At 41.8% G+C, this 21,597-nt stretch overlaps 1 protein-coding gene and 1 long non-coding RNA gene across 2 annotated transcripts in view; both read right to left on the bottom strand.

The window, feature by feature from the left end:
- Positions 1–837: 837 nt before the first annotated feature.
- LOC142492009 (uncharacterized) lies at positions 838–1,754 on the bottom strand. The gene is made up of 2 exons (XR_012800659.1): positions 1,168–1,754; positions 838–1,066 (listed from the first exon to the last, which is right to left on the bottom strand). It is a non-coding gene; the product is annotated as an uncharacterized LOC142492009 (long non-coding RNA).
- A 6,189-nt stretch (positions 1,755–7,943) lies between these two features.
- Positions 7,944–21,597, bottom strand: part of LOC142492334 (HEAT repeat-containing protein 5B-like) — a 45,549-nt gene continuing 31,895 nt past the window's right edge. The window contains 8 exon segments of the mRNA XM_075594987.1: positions 7,944–11,289; positions 11,625–11,730; positions 13,728–13,818; positions 13,821–13,902; positions 14,694–14,857; positions 15,234–15,343; positions 18,184–18,283; positions 21,255–21,407. Coding sequence (XP_075451102.1) covers positions 11,176–11,289; positions 11,625–11,730; positions 13,728–13,818; positions 13,821–13,902; positions 14,694–14,857; positions 15,234–15,343; positions 18,184–18,283; positions 21,255–21,407 — 920 coding nt within the window. The 3' untranslated portion in view covers positions 7,944–11,175.

Genomic DNA, 21,597 nt, shown 5'->3' with positions numbered 1-21,597 from the left:
AATTCTACCAATCTGTCTCCACGTTCATTCCTTTTACTTTATACTTACCAACTGATGCTTAATCTTTCTGCTGGGCACCCACCCATCTTTGCATTGAAATCTCCCATAAATAACTTGAGGTGATACTTTCTTTTGTTGCTAAAGTGGTTGACTTCTTAGTAAAAAGATTCCCCTTCATAGCCTGTGTGACGTGATGCTGGGGCATACGCTTGGAAACCTGTATGTCTTTGTCAACTAAATGAGGATTGTGGCTTCTCTTTCTCATTAGCTTTCATACTCCACAGTTGTTCTCGTGTTAATGATGAAGCTTACTACACAAATTCCTCCATTTTTTTACTTCTGTAATAGAATAGGTGACTGCATTTGAGCTGAATGCAGCCTTCATCTTTTATTCGTACTTTAGTAAAGCCAGGAATATCCCATTTCATCTTTTCAACTTTGTCTTCCAGTTCATGCAGCACTGCTTCACTGGAGAGATTCCGGCAGTTGCCGGTTGTCAGATTTAGGTTTGAATGACAGCTTTTGTTTAACTTCTGGGGATTCTTAGCACTTTTTGCCTTCATGCCTTGTTCCTTAATGCTGTCAGGCCCAGGGACAATCCAGCCTCTGGAAAATGAGGGCCATTGATTTTCAGTAACTTCCATATTTGGTGGTTGTGGCCTTACCGTTCTTGGCAGCCATCCTTATTTGAATGTATATAAATACCTTTCCAACTTTATGCCAAGTATATTTTTCAAGTTTTCATAGTATGGTTAAACCTACCTACACAAGTGCCACTATACTTCTTCTTGAACACCTATTGCCAACTTCCCATCACATAGAGATGTTAGATAAGCATTTGAGAGAAGAACACCATTTATATACAGTATGTTACAAGATATATAAATACAAAAATAGACATAAACCTGGCGCATGTGTAAATACAGTGAAATGATGTGAAATGATATTAAAGTCCAAATATACAGACTATTGTTCCCAATCTTGAGTGGTCATCTGGTGATATATGGTATCAAAATCACAGTTCACAGAGCAAAGAGTGAACAGTCCTCCTCACGATATATTCAACCTGCAGATGTATGACATAGAGCAGAGAAACAGGACATTGCGCAGTATATCTAGTTGCCAAATGTGCCCTTATGATCAAAGCTCAATGAAATGCCTACTTACTAGAAGTAGATAGGATGCATGCAGGGGAGAGAATCTGTACTTGGAGCCTTCTGAGTCCTGGTCGCCTCTGGTGTAACACGAACCCCTCGTGGTATCCTCTGCTTCCGTGGACGTCAGGCAGGTCTCCCTTTCAGGAACGTAGTTTCCTGGATCTGCTTCAGGGTTCCTTCAGCCTCTTATTTCCTCCAGTGGGGACAAAAGAGGGAAAGGATTGCGCAATAATAAAAAACTTTAATGACGCCTACCTCTAACAAATAAAATACTCACAAAAGACGGTGAGTGTAAAAACAAAGAAGTGCCCGACCCAGCACAACCCAAACGCCGCACTCAGTCTTTGAATGTCCTCCTCGGTGCCGCGTGTACCTCGCGGGATTCCGGCGCGGTTTGGATGACGTCACCGTCTCCTCTTCAATGACTAGCAGCTTGAGTGTGTCGGGCAGTACCTCTTAGGCTCCTCACTACGCGTTTCGTGATGGGGAACGTCACTTCGTCAGGGGATTGTGGAGCCTCATCAATCCCGTGTGCAATATATAGCCCCAGTTTAACCCCTCGTATACAGGAGCCACTTTGGGCCAAAAAGTAACAGGGTGATTCCACTTGCTGATAATTACCATCAGATGGGTATAAGCTTAATCACCTCTGAAGCGACTCCCTGACTCAATTAGGATTCATGGGATCACTTGATGCAAATACAGTAAAAATGTATAAAACCATGTATAAAAACATATGAAATTACATTGGATGAGAAAATAAATGATTGGTTCCAGTGCATCAAAGGAATGATGCTAAATCAAAATCGATGTTTAACCCTTTCGGGGAGAGGGTCTTGAGAGTATAGATCCAGAAGGTTTCTTGCTGTGAAACCCTCTGTAGTCTATCACCCCCTCTGATACCCACCTTGGGGCAATCTATGCCGATACATGTGAGCCCCTCTGGTGATTGATTATGGTGCAATTTAAAATGGTTGGAAACACTGTGTGTTTCCAAACCATTTTTAATATTGTACACATGTTCGACAAATCTTCGTTTCAGTGGTCTCCCCGTCCTGCCCACATATTGTAATTTACAGGGACATTCTAAAAGGTAAATACAGAAATTAGATTTGCAATTAATAAATGAACGGATTTCAAAACTTTTACCGGTTACATTGGATTTGAATTCTTTACATTTTGATCCATAACTACAACCAATGCACTTCTTACATGGAAAATAACCTTTAAGTTCTTTTAAACACATTGTTTGTCCCAATCCTTGATGTTTTTTGGGCAACTAGGGGCCAGCTGGGATTTTAAGTTTTGAGCTTTTTTATACACAATTTGCGGTTTGTCAGGTAATATGGATTGTAGAATAGGATCTCTTTGTAGGATCCCCCAGTGTTTATTAAACACTTTGGATATCTCCCTAGACATACCGTTAAATTGTGTGATGAAAGGGAGAAATACTTTATTTGCATTAGCAGCTACTTTTTTAACCGGATGGATCAAGGAAGCCCTTTCTGTGTTGTTAGCTTGCTCAATAGCATTTTTAACAACTTTCCCATTGTATTTCCTATCTTTAAACTTATTACCCACGTCCTCAATTTGTTCCTTATACACTTCCAATTGTGAACAGTTTCTTTTTACCCTAAGCGCTTGTAATTTTGGGATATTTTTTAACCAATGGGGATGGTGGTGGCTGGATGCCAAGACATAGGAGTTGGCATTCACCTCTTTGTAATAAGTTTTTGTGTGTATCTCATTATTAACAGTGTAGAGGGTTAGATCCAGGAAGTTTATAGACTGTGGACTAGTACTAAACGTGAATTGTATATTATAGTCGTTTGTATTAAGATGTTCTTTGAAGGCCTCTAAATCTTCTTTAGTGCCCTTCCAGACGCATAGCACATCATCGATGTAGCGTTTCCAGAGTACCAGGTTTGCACCATATGGGTTGTGGTTAAGGATGTAATTTTCTTCCCACATGCCCATAAAAATGTTAGCATAACTTGGTGCAAACCTGGTACCCATCGCGGTGCCACACGTCTGGAGGTAATAGCAGCCATCATGAGAGAAATAATTGTGGGTGAGTATATACCTGATGGCTTCTATAATGAATATTTTAACTGAAGATTCCATGTTGGTATCTTTATTCAAAACCCACTCTATGGCCTTCAGACCCTTTTCATGGTCTATAATAGTGTAAAGGGACACCACGTCGCATGTGACCCAAATCAGATCTTCTTCCCATGTTAGATCTTCAATGGTTCGTAACACATGCAACGTGTCCTTGAGATGTGATGGTATTTCTACCACATACTTCTGTAATAGATGATCCACAAATTGAGATAGGTTGGATGTTAGGGACCCTACCCCTGAGATGATAGGTCTACCTGGGGGTTTCAAGGGATTTTTGTGGATCTTCGGGATAAAATAGAAGAGTGGTGTTTTAGGTTGTTCTATCAATAAGGACTCCAACTCTTTTTTACTGATAATACCCGTATCATACCCTTTTGCCAGCCATTCAGATAACTGAATACCATATTCCTTTGTGGGGTTATTTTTAAGTGTTTGATAGGTTTCCCCATCACTTAATATTCGTTGGGATTCTTCCTGATAGTAGTCCCTGTTCATGACTACTATCCCACCACCTTTATCAGCTGGCTTGATCACTATCTGATGATTATTTGATAATGATTTTACTGCTTCCTTCTCATTTGTGGTCATATTTTGTTTTTTACATTTGAAGTCTTGGCTCAAGTTTTCTAAGTCTCCTATGACCATGTCCGCAAAGGTGTCTATAAACTTCCCTTTACACATCTTAGGGTAAAATGTTGAACTTTTCTTAAATGCAGTCAATGGGGACTTCACTGCGTTTGTACTTGCTGTGTCCATGTTAACAGCTCTAGTGACTGCATCTTTGATAAAATACTTCTTTAGTGTTAACTTCCTAACATATTTATGTACATCAATAAATGTTTTAAACATGTTAGGTCCCTGGACTTGAGCAAAAGTGAGTCCCTTTTCTAATACTTTTGTCTCAACATCTGAAAGTTTGTGATCACTAAGATTAAAGATATTCTGTTTTTTTACCAATCTCTGCCTGCATTTGTTCTTTTTCTGTTTTCTTGTTCCTCCTCTCTTTCCTCTGAGACGTCTGCTCGTGATCTTTTTCTTTCTAACTCCCTGGGTCCTTGCCACTCTCTCCTGCTCTCTCTCCTGGCTTCGTAAAAGGGCTTGTGACCTCTGCGTTGCTCTAAAAAAAAGAGGAACAAATCTTTTATTACTTTCTCCATCTCTATCTTCTCTTTCATTTGATCTCCATAGTGGTGATCTCTCCCTATATTTTCTACAAGTTTGATCTCCCTCAGATGTCTGTGATCTAAATGATTCATATCTTGTATGACTGTTTTCTGGGTTCTTCAGATCTTTTGTATCTTTTTTATCTGTCTTTGTCTCATTCTTCTTACTTTGAGCATGTTTAGAATTGGAGTTTTTATGAGACACTTTACTTGTTTTAATTACCGGTGGTGCTGTATTAATTACTCCTTCTACATTATCTGTTGGGACTGTCACCTGTTCTCTTTTCCAGTTACGTTGTTTATTTTCGTGATAATCTTTTTTGTCTCTTGCAAATTTAATTTGCTTATTCAATTTGGTTTCTCTATCCAATTTTTCTATTCTTAAAATCACTTTGTCCTCTAGTTCCTTATATTCCTTTAGTTCCATAAAGGGTTCCAGATTCTCCTTAATCTGATTAATCTCACTGTCAATGATCTCCAAAGTAGAGGCTCTTTGTTTGATCACTACAGTAACTGTATGAGATTAACCGAACATTGGTCCAGATAGAAATTCCACTCCTCCATGAAACTTTCTTTATCTTTATCTAACGTGGGGACTTTTAAAACTCTTAAGCCCCTTGGGATTCTCTTGCACTCCAGATATTTTTTAAGAGCGTAAGAGTCCCAAGTTTGCTTAACTTCCTGATGTAATAGTTTCTCTAATTTTGAGAACTGCGTTTCTAGATTTTCTATTTCCAGATCCATACAGTCTGGATTTTCATCAAAGACCCCATCAAAATTGCCACCTCTAAGTGCTCTATTAGTGAAAAGAGCCATACTAATGACAAAGGTGAAAAGGGTATTATGTGAGGTGAGCAGCTGTACAGTGGGAGATAACAACAATAAAAATACAAAATATACTGTGACAAGCGCTATACCTAAATTAAAACTATGCAGTGCATATGTGAATTAATAAGTGCAGTGCACAACTAAAGCAGCCTGGTAATCTACTGAGGAATATCCCAAAATAAACCTCAAAACAAGAATATAAATACAAAAATAGACATAAACCTGGCGCATGTGTAAATACAGTGAAATGATATTAAAGTCCAAATATACAGACTATTGTTCCCAATCTTGAGTGGTCATCTGGTGATATATGGTATCAAAATCACAGTTCACAGAGCAAAGAGTGAACAGTCCTCCTCACGATATATTCAACCTGCAGATGTATGACATAGAGCAGAGAAACAGGACATTGCGCAGTAAATCTAGTTGCCAAATGTGCCCTTATGATCAAAGCTCAATGAAATGCCTACTTACTAGAAGTAGATAGGATGCATGCAGGGGAGAGAATTTGTACTTGGAGCCTTCTGAGTCCTGGTCGCCTCCGGTGTAACACGAAACCCTCGTGGTATCCTCTGCTTCCGTGGACGTCAGGCAGGTCTCCCTTTCAGGAACGTAGTTTCCTGGATCTGCTTCAGGGTTCCTTCAGCCTCTTATTTCCTCCAGTGGGGACACTGAAGCAGATCCAGGAAACTACGTTCCTGAAAGGGAGATATGAGAGGAAATCCGGTCTGTGCACGAGTTCCGGAAGACCCCCCTGCTGTTAACTGCATCCTCGCATTACCATCTTACCAGCTGGAACAGAATCCACAAGAGACAACCAAATATTCTGGAGGACGATCTGTGGAGTCTGGAGACACCTCCTCTCTATGCCATTATTTATTGGCCGCTTGTTAGATTTCAATCTCTTTTTAATTTGTTGTTAATAAACAGTGTTATACTATGTTTCCCTTCTCTTCCCTATTTTGAGGTATCATCAAGAGGTCCCCCCATCCCCATTTGAAGATTTGTTGTTCAAATGTAAGTGTGTTCCCTATAGAACTTCATACGTTTATTATTGTCTCTTAACCACATAAGGATTGTGAAGAACTGCTCACCTATTATACCGTAGGTCCATAAAACGTTAGGTGCAAAGAGGTATGAGGTCAATATTAGAAAGAGTGAACAAAGAAGTTCAAATGGTACCCCTATAACTGCACTCTAAACCAATGGTGTATGTTTCTAGGGCTATAAGGTTAAGAATCCCCTATACCTGAAACTAAAATCGAAAACGGCGCAAAAAACAAAAAAGTTTTAATACATCTTTAAATTTAATAATTACACTCAAATGGATAAAATATGGCTATGAACTGACCCCTCGGAGGAGCGAAGGGAGTCAAAGATAGGGATAATAGTAAAGCTAGTAATCTCCTATGGAACATATAAGGGAGGTTAACCCCATAGACTCCTGCGTGTTATTTAGGACATATGATGCTCATGAACTAAACACATAGTATCAAATGCATACTGCGTAGGCAAAAATAAGGTAGCTGTATCAGACTTAGTAGTACACAATGTTGACAGCACTACACAGATAAATATAAGTATCGCACTGTATATAGTAACGTGGTGTTAAATGGTCTATGCTCATAACCAAATAGCAACTCCTGGGACTGTGTCACTTTCAAAGGTGTTATCCCTTCCCTCAGACTCGTATAGATACAAGTGTTGCAATCAGTGTAACAAGCCTGTAACAGAAAAGCGTTGTATATTATTATTATTACTATTATTACTATGTATGCTCACTTGTATAGATACAAGTGTTGCAATCAGTGTAACAAGCCTGTAACAGAAAAGCGTTGTATATTATTATTATTACTATTATTACTATGTATGCTCACTGTGGAGCTTAATAAAGTTTTTTGAATTTTCCAAGCGTTGGTTGTGTGGAGTGCTGTGACCACGGTTACCAAATCCTCCCTTTTACACGTCATTTCCGGATAGGAGCACGCCGACACCACGAGGAGCAGAGATGGCCACCGGAGCGTTCTTGTAGCTACAGTGCAGAACGGGTGTCGTGAGTACACAATAATACATGCAGTTATGTTTTAGGCAGTTGTGAGGCTACTTGGCACCGCACTGTGATTTACTTTGGGGTCTTTTCTTTGAAGAGGCTCCGCTGTATCTCTATGGATTGACCAGCCCACTGCCTGCATTATCACTGCTTTCCTCACTAATGACTGTATGGCTTATATATCAGTGGTGTCAGCTCCAAGCTTTATGGGACACATGCAGATTCAATAGTGCTGCGGTTCAGGAGACTCGGTACTCAACGGGTTAATACCCAAGTGTTGTTTTTTTTTTTTTTTTTTTTTTAATAATTATTTGAGTTTGTTATATGTAAATTTGGAATGTATACTGTTATCAAGTATTAGTCAGAAATGTTTTTCTTGCGTAAAGTTCCTAAATATAGTCAGTATAATAATTCAGTATATCTGAGCAGGGATTTTAAACTATGGGGATCTGCAAATCATTTACTAATGAATCAGACAGATTGTGTAATTTCTCCATTGTCAAAAATCAACTAAAAAAAATGCCCATATTAAAGACCATCATTTTTTACATCTCGACATAACCCAAGCTTTAACATAACAATGTAAAAAAAACAAAAAATCATAAGGTCAAAACCCACTGATTTAATTTACAATTTTATTTCACATTGTGTATGTTTTATGTATTTAATTTGAGTAAACTTGAATGCAGATTGCTGGGAAACATCAATAAAGTATATTTATGCCAGGGTGCCAAAGGTAGAACACAATGATCATAAAACGATTCATTAGATTGGTGGGGAAAAACATAGTACCCTTTCCCATAAATAAATAAATAAATAAATGTATGTACAGTATTTGAAGCACATGGAAATACATGGAGGAGCAGTATAGGAAGCACATGGAGGTACAGTATATGACGCACATGGGAGGTGCTGTAAGGAACCACATGGAGTTACAGTATAGGAACCACATGGAGGTACAGCATATAAAGAATATGGATGTACTGCACTGTATTATTTTATTTATTTATTTATAAAATGTTTTACCAGGAAGTAATACATTGAGAGTTACCTCTCGTTTTCAAGTATGTCCTGGACATAGTTAATATGACAAATAATACATGGTTACAAATACAGTTACATAAATGAACAGGGTATACATTATATACTGTACAATAGATTGCATGCACAGTTAGAGAAGATGTATATTATAAGCTTATGTAACAGTTACAGACCAGATTAAAATGTGAGACAGCCTTAGTTTTGAAAGAACTTAGACTGGCGAATGTGAGAGTCTCCAGTATGTTTTTCCAGTTTTGGGGTGCACGGTAAGAGAAGGAGGTGCGGCCGGATACTTTGTTGAGCCTTGGGACCATGAACAGTCTTTTGGAGTCTGATCTCAGATGATAAGTGCTGCATGTGGTAGGGGTGAGGAGCTTGTTCACATAGATAGCTTGACCAGAAAGTATTTGAAGGCAAGACAGAAAAGGTGAACTTTGCGCCTAGACTCGAGTGATGACCAATCTAGTTCTTTGAACATTTCGCAGTGATGTGTGTTGTAGTTGCATTGGAGAACGAAATGACAAATTGAATTGTAGAGGGTGTCAAGTTTGCTAAGGTGGGTTTGGGGCATATAAAGCACATGGAAATACAGTATAGGAAGTACATGCAGGAGCGGTACAGGAAGCACATGGAGGTACAGTATATGAAGAACATGGAGGTACAGTATAGGAAGTACATGTTGGTACAGTATACTAAGCACATGGAGGTACAGTATAGGAAGCATATGGAGGTACACTATAGGAAGAACATAATGTACAATATTGGAAGCACTTGAAGGTACCGTATGGGAAGCACAATGAGATACTGTATAGAATCAGAAGCCCATGGAGGTATAATTATTAAGTACATGGAGATACAGTATATGAAGCATATGGAGATACAGTATATGAAGATCATGAAGGCACAGTATATGAAACACATTGAGGTACAGTATAGGAAGCATATGGAGATACAGTATATCAAGCAAATGGAGATACATTATATGCCACCACAGAACTGGCAGAAAAACTTTCTTGTGAAAGTTGGTGTCAAGATGCTTTCTAAGTAAGATATTCATAATTGATGCTTTTGATGAATTTCAAAAATCCTCCAACTTTCACATATTTCTACTTCTTATCTCCTCTCAATCACATACGCTGATAAAGGTAAAGCAAAATAAGTTCACAATAACGAGATACTAATATAGTTCCCAGGCATAATGAATTCCAGACTCAAACACCTCATATGATGCATGTCTATGCCGTCTAGAGAACATAAACAATAACATATATTTAAAAAGTTGACAAAAAACAGAATAACTATTTGAATTACTCTTCACTTTGCTGGAGATTGGTACAGCTCACCAGATACTTGATATCACATGTGCTGAAAGGATCATTTGAATTCTTTATGGTATCACAGGTCTAATTTGAGTTAATTTAGGCTGTAGTTGAAAACAAAAGTACATACTAATGTATCTTTCAGGTAGCGCACATATAGTAAAAGTAAGCTATTCAAAATTAAATTACCATGCAAACCGCAACTTGCCTCTTGCAATGTTACATATATTTCCATAAACTCTTCTTGATACCGTAACCGGTTGAGATAACTTTTTTAATAGAGCAGGCTTTATTATTTAAGTTACAATTCCCATTTCCCAAGGCCTTAGTGTATCTTCAAACTGCAATATTGTTGCTTTCATTTTTATCTAGAATATGGGCAAACTACTAATGTACCATATGCAAACCAGCCAAAAAATATTAATGATCTCTATGCTGAAAATTGTGCTTTAACAGTTCAGGCAAGGAGCAGTGCAGATTCATAGTAGTATAATGCTCATGGTCATACCAAACTAACCTTACCCACTTGCAGTGCAAATATGACGATGTTACTCTGTATTTCTCAGATGGGAAATAAACCTTACAAACCGATCTCCCGTATACAGTATATTTTCTCAATTGGATGGACCAAAAGCAGGGAGCCCTGACAAAGTATCATCTCATAATTCAATACATTTGAACTTTATTACTACATTTTTTGTTGCTTCCGCTAAAATTTCTAACGTCATCTGTAAAAATGTGTGCGTTGTTCATCTAGGATCTTGTCATCCTGTTAAAAAATCCACCCAGGTTAGAACAGATGTAGAAGATTTAATTGCTCCTGCTGATACCATATCACACTATAACGCAGAATATCCCACTTTAATGCAATAAACTTTACTAAATCTGTATATACTAAGGATGGACACGGTCCAAATGGAATTTTTGTCAAACCAAAACACGAAAATATTTTACAACCAAAACAAAAATCAAAACATAATTTTTTTTTAGCTCTTGACATTTTGACAATAAATATCATGTGATATTTGTAGCAACCGGACATCCACTGACAATGCGCATTGAAACCTGTTGAGAAGTTTCTTGATCGATTTTAAGGATGCATGAATACATTTCTCTTTTATGCTATTCAGCACAGTTGTCACAGCCTAGTGGAAAAATTCTGAAATCCTTTGTGATGTACAGTACTCATGAGGAAACAATTTTTTTACTGTCTGAGAAATACAGAGTGCCGCCCTATCTTTGTCCTACATGTGGGTAAGGTATGTTTCAATATAATCAATAACAATTAAACTGGTATCATGTTAGTAAAAATAGTAATTTTAAATTAGCCAATTTTACTGCATGTAATGTTACAATATAATCATTGTGTCAGTACGAGTTTAAATTATTGTGATAACGAAATATCTATCCATTTGTTCATCTGTTGTACAGATGTAGCCAGACTGTCGCCAGAGCCGGACGAAGAAAAGCAAAATGCTGTTGCTCCATAAAAGCTATGGCTCTCTGTGTGTGGGGGGAGGGTGGTGGTTACTTTTTTGTTTTTGATGGATCCCCCATGGAGAGATTTCCTGCTGCCGGGTGATGTTACACTGGCTACTTCTGTAGGCCTGTAAAAAAGATTGAAAATAATTTGGAACTTAAAAAAATACACTGCTCCCTCATTATTCCTGTGGATTGTGCAGAGGAGTTTTCCATTTACGTTCAAGACCCTTCCTGTTTGTATGTTGATCTAGAATGGGAGCTTAACCTAGGGGTATCACTGATTGCCACTAAAAGTGAAATAAAATGTATAGATTGAAAGTATGTAGACGATACACAGGTTATGAGCTGTAAGCCTCAAAGAAAACCTTACATTCTTGAAATATCCTCTGTGCATCACAGAGAGAGGTGATAAACATATGTACATTTTACATGTTATTTATCAGTATGGTATTGTCCCTACCTTTAGTGCACTAAGCACAGCTGTGAAAATATTCAGCTGCACAGCCTGCTGGCGAACTCCTTTAGCTTGCTTGACACATTCAGCAAAATGATCCAACATTTGCAGCCTGTAATAAACACAAAATCCCAACAGCAACTTGTTGCAATGGGTCTTACACAGCAAAATTCGACACTAAACAGACCATTCTTTTCATATCCATCATTTATTATTACTACCCGTAGGCACAATGAGAAAGCAGGAATTGCAGCAGCAGCTAAACAAAATGGCCAAGTAATGAAAAAGGAGACCACATTATACAGATGTAGCAAGAGTAATTGTTTCCCGGCACCGGGGCAAGCTGAAGTTGTGCGTACCACCTCGTCACCAGTCGATTACATCAGGGGGAGTGACGGCGCCTGTGCATTGGAGTGGAAACCTCACAGCTGTGTCTGTAGTTGCATCAACTCCAATGCACAGGCCCCGTCACGCCCCCTAACTTAATCGACTGGTGACTAGGTGGTCTGAATCGACAGAGCGTGCTGTGTGACCAGAGACTACTTACCATCCGAACAAGCGGCGTTAGCCGACATGGAGCAGATTGCTGTATTGGGATGTTGCTCACAGTGCGATTTTACTCTGCCAGATTGTAAGTGGCATTTTATTTTTGGGTAGTAAACCTTTTTTTTACAGTACTTCACCATATTGTGCTATTATTAATTTTCAGGACCGGTTTTCTTCTCTGTTCATTGAATTGGACATTCACCTCTGATTTCGACCTAGTAGAATAGTCTTCATTTTCCCTTTTTACTATTTATTTAGTATGTATATCTTTTTCCTAGTTATTTGCGCTTCTGTCATTTCTCTTTATATTTCTCTCTTGAGGATCTTGTGGGACCTTAGATAATAAGCAGCACCTACTAGGAGCACTATTACATGTTATTTTATTCTCACGTGTAATTTGGAGGTGTTACAGGTGTGCACACCAATTCTTTTGAGAAATATATATATATATATTTAGTAACTGGGCTTTGTTTTATAAATGCCAATGTTAAGAGTTACATAGCTGAACGCAAAGTAGGAGCAAATTTGAACGTGTCAACATTGCAGGAAAAAAAATACTGCAAAAGGTATTGTTTAAAAACAAAACAAAAACACAGAACATTAAAATAAAACAATATTAAAATTCAACGGCAAGAGAGATTTTTTTTTGAAATACAACAAGAAATTATGTTTTTGAATTGATGCTCTAAATGTTCTTCCAGAACGGAGAATAGGCCTGATCTCCCCCCCTGCTCGCGCCCCCCCCACCCTCCTCCCACTCGGCTCCGGCATCAAATGACGAAGCAGAGTCATGTGACGTCATGTTGCCATAGCAACACAACGTCACGTGACCCCACAGCGTCATTTGACGCCGGGTTGCCATCGAGTCATATTGCTGGAAGCCAAATCAAGGTAAGGGAATTTACAGAGGCCTTGTGCGGCCCCCTAGCATTTAATTTAAATGCATTCGGGGAAGCACTGGGCCTGTGTAAACACGACGTCCCCCCTAGGGGGCGCACCCCCCAGTTTGCGCACCCCTGGTTTAGAGCTTGAACTACTGCACCGACACACTTTATTCGAGCAAATACCCAGTATGTACCTGGCAGATACCTGGAATGCGCCGCTCCTCACCTCTGACAAGCCCCGTTGCATTTGCCTTTCCAGCCTGGGTTCATGCCTGGCTGACGGGCGGCTGATCTGTTAAATGATAATGATTAGGATTTAATAGGCTGCAATGCTTCGCGTGTCTACCAGATGGCATAAATTCATGAATTGTAATGCAGTATATATATATATACTGTGCAGTATTGCAGCCAGCGGGAATAAAATGCTTAAATCCCTGCCTGGAAAATACCTCAATGCACTCGGGCAGAAAACAGTCACAAACCTCAATACACCCGGGTATACCCGAATTCGTGGGACTAGCCGAGCTCGAATAAAGTGTGTCGCCAGTGTAGCATCACATTTTGCTAGGACGTCTCCTTTGCAGAAACTCTGCCTTCAGTAACACTCACCTGAAAGTGACCCAGTTGCTTTAGCAACTGCTTCCCAATTTGCTGCCGCAAATTGAAATGCCACACTGACCTGTGCTTGGATGACACGTGAGGGAACACCACCCCAAAGAGAGCCACAGAAGCATCGATCACAGACACTCCTAGCGGGAGGGGGCCAGGCCAGCTTCTCCGGCTGGGATGCGCAGATATATTGAGGAAGGGTCATGTTCTAAAGCCCCACTTCCAGATGCACTGTTGGGCTGGAGCTGCACAACATGCAAATATCAATTAATAAAAGCAGCAACAGAATAAAACATCTGTGTCACAATCCCCCATAAACCCTCTCTGCCCCCTCCCCCCCCTTGAAGGTTGCGAGTACTGTACCAACCAATGAGAAAACAATTCTCTGGTCTTAAGATGGAAGCTGTACAGCCAACTGGGAAAAATAAGACTGACCTTACAAGAAACAAGCCAAAGACAAGTCTTAGGCCTTGTCCAGGGTGGCGCTGAGCGGGCGCTCCCGCTGGCCGCGATGAAACACATTGCTGCAATGTGTGTGGCCAGCGTGAGCGAGCGTGGCGCTTACCTGCTTGGCGAGACAACCAAATTTGATATAGCTGCTCACTGATGCGTCACGTGAGCAGCTCGCCCAATGAGGGCGAAAGAATAGGAATAATTATAAAGAATTCTAAAATACGAACGCTGAAAGGGGGATGACCCAATCTGGTCTGTTCCATCACAGGGGTAAAATAACCAGAATTATACATGCCCACTGAGTCAAATGACAAACTGGGAAACTGGAAATGTAAGCAGAGATAAGGGTAGTAAACCCCATCATACACTTCCAGCGACAGTGCCTTTTCACAATAAGCTTACAAAAATAATTTAACACTCATTTCGGTACGATTGTTTTGTGAAGGCATCACCCAGCTTTAACTTGGTTCGTTCAATTTGGGACCACACTGATCATGCAACAATCAAGATCATTCGCTACCTTTTGTAGGGGGAGGGGAGGGGGGTGAGAAATATTGTTTGTCACTCCACATCAATCCCATACCTGATCTTCAATGGATTTGTGGTCAGTCTCCTGCAGCCACGAGCCAAGCAGCACACTGTCATCATAGTGACACAGAGAGCGGAGGAGGGATGTGGTGGTATTGGAAGAGTTGTCGGTTAAGGTGAACTCTGCCACTAGCTCACGAAGAAGCACGTTGAAGTTTCCTATACAAAAGAATGGATATTTAGGTATACATGAATATTTAGAAGAGATAAGAAAACTGTTAATAAATTAAAACAAAATACCATTGCAGATACAAATTAGAGGCTCATTCTATGTTCCTATCACACAGGATGTGAGAACTGGGGGGGGGGGGGAGAGGAGAGGGGTAGGGACCTTTATTCGTGAATACCAAGGTCAAAAACAAGAAGTTGAGAATGACAATTCCAATACGAGAATCTTGTCACATTTTATTGTTTCTTCCTGAGGCTCAAAAACATTGTTGTTCCCAGTTAAGATCCTGGAGCTAGAAGTCCACCAAGTTTTCTATATCAACTTAGCCATTCTTAAAAAAAGAGAACATTAAGAGGTTATCTTTACCTTCATACGTCTTGGGGGGCAACAAAGCCAAAATGTCATACAGCCTCAGACGGACCATTGCAGCACTTGCCTTTAGATGTGTCCCATGTGCTTTAATTACAGAAAGGATGCTATAGAGTTAAATCAAGAGGGGAAATAAAAAGTTTGCATTAAACACAATAAATGATTTCAGAAGGACAGTTTATACCGAACCAGGCTCTCTTATTGCAACTACAAATAAAAAAAAATCTAAACTATCTTTAATAGTCAACAGGTTTATTAGATGTTTGAGCACAGCTTCAACAGTTTCATTCATTGGTTCGTAACTCTGTCTTCAAGGCACAGTAGCTGGACCAAGCTTCCAGTAGCATCAGATTATATTCTAATAATATTTACACCAAATTCATTCAGATGTGACTGGCACAATCGGGTTAAAAAAAAACAAAACAAAAAAAAACAGTGTACTGGTCCCTTGGAGCAGCTGTTCCAGGGACCATACAGCGGTGGCAAGTGTGAGCAGGTGGTTTCTTTGGCGTCTCAGATTGCTAATCTGAAGAGGCAATTTGCAACATTGAGGGCCATTGACAATCTTTAACAGAGTTTAGTGCTCACAAAGCAAGCCCTAGCTGGGACTAGTGTTGCAGATGGTGGAGCTGTGAGTGAGGAACAGGTAGGTAGCTGGGTAACAGAAGAAGAAGCAGGGGCAATAGGGAGAGGCAGGCCAGTTCTGAGTTGACAGATCCCAATAGATTTGCCAGATTGAGTGAAGATATTAGGTGTGTCATGGCAGGAATGGCAAGGCTGGGGAGACCGATTCCTTTAGCAGCCCGGGGAATTGTTCATCCAGCACAGAGGACAGGATACTCAGAACAAAAAAGTCTTTGGTGGTAGGTGACTCCATTATTAAGAGGGTAGGTAGAAATCTGTTGTTGTGCACACATGAACAGAACCAACTAGTCTTCCGCATGGCAGAAAACTAGTTAGTAAATATATCTGTTGTATCTGTGGTTCCTTAGGGATACAGTATGGCTGTGAACTACTGGTTTAACCTAACCCATTTTTTCCAAACGCCTAAAAACACTTTGCAGGACACACAGTACGAACAAGAATACTTTTCTCTTCTAACCAATTATATGCGGATGTGGCAAAATAATATATTCTATAAAATAATAGTGGAGCACACCTGTGTGCCTCTGGTAACACATGTGTATTGTGACCACATATCAGATGTAAACAAACATTGGTGACATCACAGTATTATCAGCCACACAGGTCATTTCAAAACTACTTTTGTCATTTAGAAAAGAATAGAAGGGGGGAAAAAAATGACACTAACTTGTGATTGGTGCCAATAATTTAATTAAAATAATCTCCTAAAAGCTTTTTTCACCCAGTTTAGTAGTGTGAATAGACCTATATTTTCCGATAGCAATGTAACTTCAGTTTCAGGGACAATATATATTTGGAATGGTCTGCAGTTCAAAAATTGCTCATTAATATATTTACTTTATAATGTTACAGGCGGTGATCAATAAAAACAGAATGGTATATTCTATATTCAAGCAGTGTGAGAGGGTAGCATTTATAATAAAATGCAATCTAGTCCAGGGGGGCGCAAACTTTTTTCCCTTGCGCCCCCGACGGCTGTCCCCTCACTCCCGCGTCCCCCCAACCCCAACTTACCCGCGCTCCGGCGTAATGACGTCACGTTGCCATAGCAACGTGACGTCACATGACTCCGCAGCGTCATTTTGACGCCGCGTTGCCATGGCGCTGCAGGGAGGAAGCCGCCGGAGCCACGGTAAGTTAAGTTTACAGAGGCCCTGCAGCTCCCCCGGCACTTAATTTAAGTGCCTTCGGGAAGCGCGCGGGGCCTCTGTAAACCCCGCGCCCCCCGTCGGCAGTGTCGCGCCCCCCCTGGAGGTCGCGCCCCACAGTTTGCGCACCGCTGATCTAGTCAGTAGTTCTGACATCAGTGAAACACTCCACTATTTGGAAAACAGAGTTTCATTAGCTTGTTACACTGAAGTATAGATGCAGCGGCCGTTATTCGAACAAATCTCGAAATGGATTTCGAGATCTCACCGTGATCCGCACAAGTTTTGCCGGGCAGACTATAATGGCCCATCGGATTAACACAGCAGGGGTCCCTGCTGTGTGAGTCCTACCAGGGTCTGCCTTTCTGTAATAGACGCACAGTAAGAGATAGGCTGAATCAGTCACACTCACAGCGCGCGCCTCTCACAGGCGATCGCGGGGGGTTTATTTAATTTTAAACATTACAGTAATGTAGCAGGGGGTCTCTGGAGCTGAACCGCATTGATTTCAAGTCCGGGGACACCCTACTTCCCAAGATACAGGCCCCGTTATGGGGTGCCGGTATCTCTTATGCATGTAAATGTCTCGCGTCACGTGATCGGGACATTTCCATGCATAGGAGATACCGGCACCCTATAACGGGGCCTGTATCTCGGGAAGCAGGGGATCCCCGGACTTGAAACCAATGCGTTTCAGCTCCGGAGACCCCCTGCTACGACACTGTAATGTTTAAAATTAAATAAACCCCCCCGTGATCGCCTATGAGAGGTGCGCAGTTAGTGACTGATTCAGCCTCTTACTGCGCGTCTATTACAGAGAGGCAGATCCCGGCAGGATTCACACAGCAGGGACCCCTGCTGTGTTTATCCGATGGGCCGTTTGCAGCGGCAAAACTTGTGAATATATCGCAGCCTACACGCGGCACAACACAAAATGTACCCAGGTAAATGTTCGGATAATGGCCGCTGCATCTGTAGTAGTTACCAACTATTTGTCTTTTCCACCAAATTTCCCTGGTTCCAATTACAAGCACGCAAAAAAAATAAATACAAATTCAATGGTGCAGGTTCCTGATTTAAATGAGATTTAGATGTAAAGACTAATTAAACTGCATAACTTAAGCATTTTATGCAGCCATGCCCCAATTACTTACTGTGACATCATGGTCATGGCACATTCAATGGGTGTCATCAACTTCCTGATCACATCCTCAGTGAGCAGCTCAGGGCAGTGAGCAACAAAACTCTGCATAGCTTGAAAAAAAGTCAATGTTTCATCAAAATATATTAACATAGATGATTCATGATTTAGTCTGCTGTACAAATGGAAAACATTTAATTAATGGCATTTATAGATCCAACTGAAACATTACTGAAATTAAAAAAACGTGTGTATAATACACAAAACAATGTGTATACTATACATTTATACACACATATATACATACATATACACATATATATACACATACAGGCATACCCCGCTTTAACATACGCAATGGGACCGGAGCATGTATGTAAAGTGAAAATGTACTTAAAGTGTAGCACTATTTTTTTTCCACTTTACGATGCATGTACTGTACTGCAATCGTCATATATATGCATAACTAATGTCAATAATGCATTTGTAACCAAAATAAATACAGTAGGCTTTATAGAAAGAAAATCTTTAATGTCAGCTAATTTTTTCTTACTAGTGCCCCCACAAAATACATACCAAAAAAACCCATCCCTCTAAATACATGTAACCCCACCCCGCCAATACAGTACATATTAAAAATGCCCCCGCCAATACATATTAAAAATGCCCCCGCCAATACATTTTTAAAAGACCCACACCGCCTCAATACATTTTTAAAAGACCCCCCCCCCTATAAATATTTTTAAAAAATCAGGCCGCACGGGTAAAATCATATCTCCTCCAGCACCCCTCATATCACCCTCCCCTGCATCTCCCTCATATCACCCCCCCCTGCATCTCCCTCATATCACCCCCCCTGCATCTCCCTCATATCACCTCCCCCTGCATCTCCCTCATATCACCTCCCCCTGCATCTCCCTCATATCACCTCCCCCTGCATCTCCCTCATATCACCTCCCCCTGCATCTCCCTCACATCACCTCCCCCTGCATCTCCCTCATATCACCTCCCCCTGCATCTCCCTCATATCACCTCCCCCTGCATCTCCCTCATATCACCTCCCCCTGCATCTCCCTCATATCACCTAACCCTGCATCTCCCTCATATCACCTCCCCCTGCATCTCCCTCATATCACCCCCCCTGCATCTCCCTCATATCAACCCCCCCCTGCATCTCCCTCATATTACCACCCTCATATCATCCCCCCCTGCATCTCCCTCATATCACCCCCCCTGCATCTCCCTCATATCACCCCCCCTGCATCTCCCTCATATCATCCCCCCTGCATCTCCCTCATATCACCCCCCCCTGCATCTCCCTCATATCACCCCCCCTGCATCTCCCTCATATCACTTCCCACCTGCATCTCCCTCACATCACCTCCCACCTGCATGTACCTCACATCACCCCCCACTTGCATGTCCCTCACATCACCCCCCACCTGCATGTCCCTCACACATCACCCCCCACCTGCATGTACCTCACATCACCACCCACCTGCATGTCCCTTACATCACCCCCCACCTGCATGTCCCTCACACATCACCCCCCACCTGCATGTCTCACATCCCCCCCCCACCTGCATGTACCTCACATCACCCCCCACCTGCATCTCCCTCACACATCACCCCCCACTGCATGTCTCACATCCCCCCCTCACCCACCTGCATGTACCTCACATCACCCCCCACCTGCATGTCCCTCACACATCACCCCCACCTGCATGTCTCACATCCCCCCCCACCTGCATGTACCTCACATCACCCCCCACTTGCATGTCCCTCACATCACCCCCCACTTGCATGTCCCTCACATCACCCCCCCCCCGATGTCCCTCACATCACCCCCCTACCCCATGTCCCTCATATCACCCCCCCATGTCCCTCACATCACACCACCCCCTGCATGTCCCTCCTCCCTTTCTTTCCCTACCTCAAGCAGCGTGCAGGTTGCGGGCGGCAGAAGCATGGCAGTCAGAGGCAGCACACGCACGCTAGAGCGCGGCTCTGAGCGGGCTCGGGGGAGTGATCGGAAGAACCGAGGGGGGGGGGAGTAATCGGAAGAACCGGGGGGGCTCGGGGGAGTGATCGGAAGAACCGAGGGGGGGGGGGGGAGTAATCGGAAGAACCGGGGGGGCTCGGGGGAGTGATCGGAAGAACCGAGGGGGGGGGGGAGTAATCGGAATAGCCAGGGAGAGGGTAAGGTGACCGGAAGAGCCAGGGAAAGAGGGAGGGGGGCGGGGGGTGATCGGAATAGCCAGGAAGAGGGGAAGGTGATTGGAAGAGCCGGGGAGAGGATGAACCGGGGAACAGAAGAGCTGGGGGAGCCGGGGAACGGAAGGGCTGGGGAAGCCAGGTGAAGGAAGAGCCGGGGAGAGGAAGAGAGGGCACACCACCACAGCACGCACACGCCGCCCCCTGGTGTCCGTACTCGCGAAGCACGCGTACGTACACAGGGGGTAAGGTGCAATTAAAAAAAAATGTACGTACTTGCGAGTGTACGTAAAGCGAGTGTATGTAAAACGGGGTATGCCTGTATACACATACATATATACACACACACATGCATACATCTTTATAGCGCCCATCCAAGTACATAGCGCTTTGCAGTAGTAATACACCTGACATCATAATAAGATACATGATAGGAATAAAAGTAGACATTAGGAAAAGGAGTCCTTTCCCCGAACAGCTTACAATGCTTACATATTTAAATACAGGTCTATTTTTTTATTTATTTTTTATTACTCAGACTAGACCCATATTAGGCTGTGATACCTTTTAGCGGACAAAGAGTTTTTCATAGATTAAGTTAGTGTACAGAGGTTTAATTTTCATTGTACACTAGAAAAATAAACTTTTGAAGTTTCGAAAGCTCTGTACACTATAATTTCATCTATGGAGGACTCTGTTTTTCCACTAAAAAAGGTATCACAGCCTACAACACATTTACACTTCTCCAGCACCAATGCGGCTACTAAAACGTTGAACTATAGAATTACCCAATTAAACATCAATTCATTTTTATTCCTAAGTCGGACTGCACCAATAAGGAAATCGGGGGTGTACCATCCTGCTTCTTACCACAGAGAGCTCCAGCGCGACCTTCCAGAGTCACCTGCCAAGTAAAAGAGTCTCCTCTGGCTTTCTCTGCCTCCAACTCTTTTAAGGAACGAGGAAACACATTTCGCCAAAGCAGAAGCATCTTAGGGAGATGGTATCGCACAACTGAGGGGCCTGTGTAAGTTTGAGACAAGAAATTGGTGAGAAGCCATAGGGACTGTAGCAATGGACTGTGAACGGAAAGGATGTGAGCAGACAAGACTTGTCTCCATGTATGTTTGGCAAGGATATGACAAGCTTTTACTACAGAGAAGAACAAAAACAAACAAGTACTCACAACACTCACATTTATTTGTAAAAATGC

This window comes from Ascaphus truei, chromosome 4 (genome assembly GCF_040206685.1).
Source record: "Ascaphus truei isolate aAscTru1 chromosome 4, aAscTru1.hap1, whole genome shotgun sequence".
In the NCBI taxonomy this organism is placed as follows: Eukaryota; Metazoa; Chordata; class Amphibia; order Anura; family Ascaphidae; genus Ascaphus; species Ascaphus truei.
The sequence above is the reverse complement of the archived record's forward strand: the minus strand, read 5'-3'. Positions and strand labels throughout refer to the sequence as shown.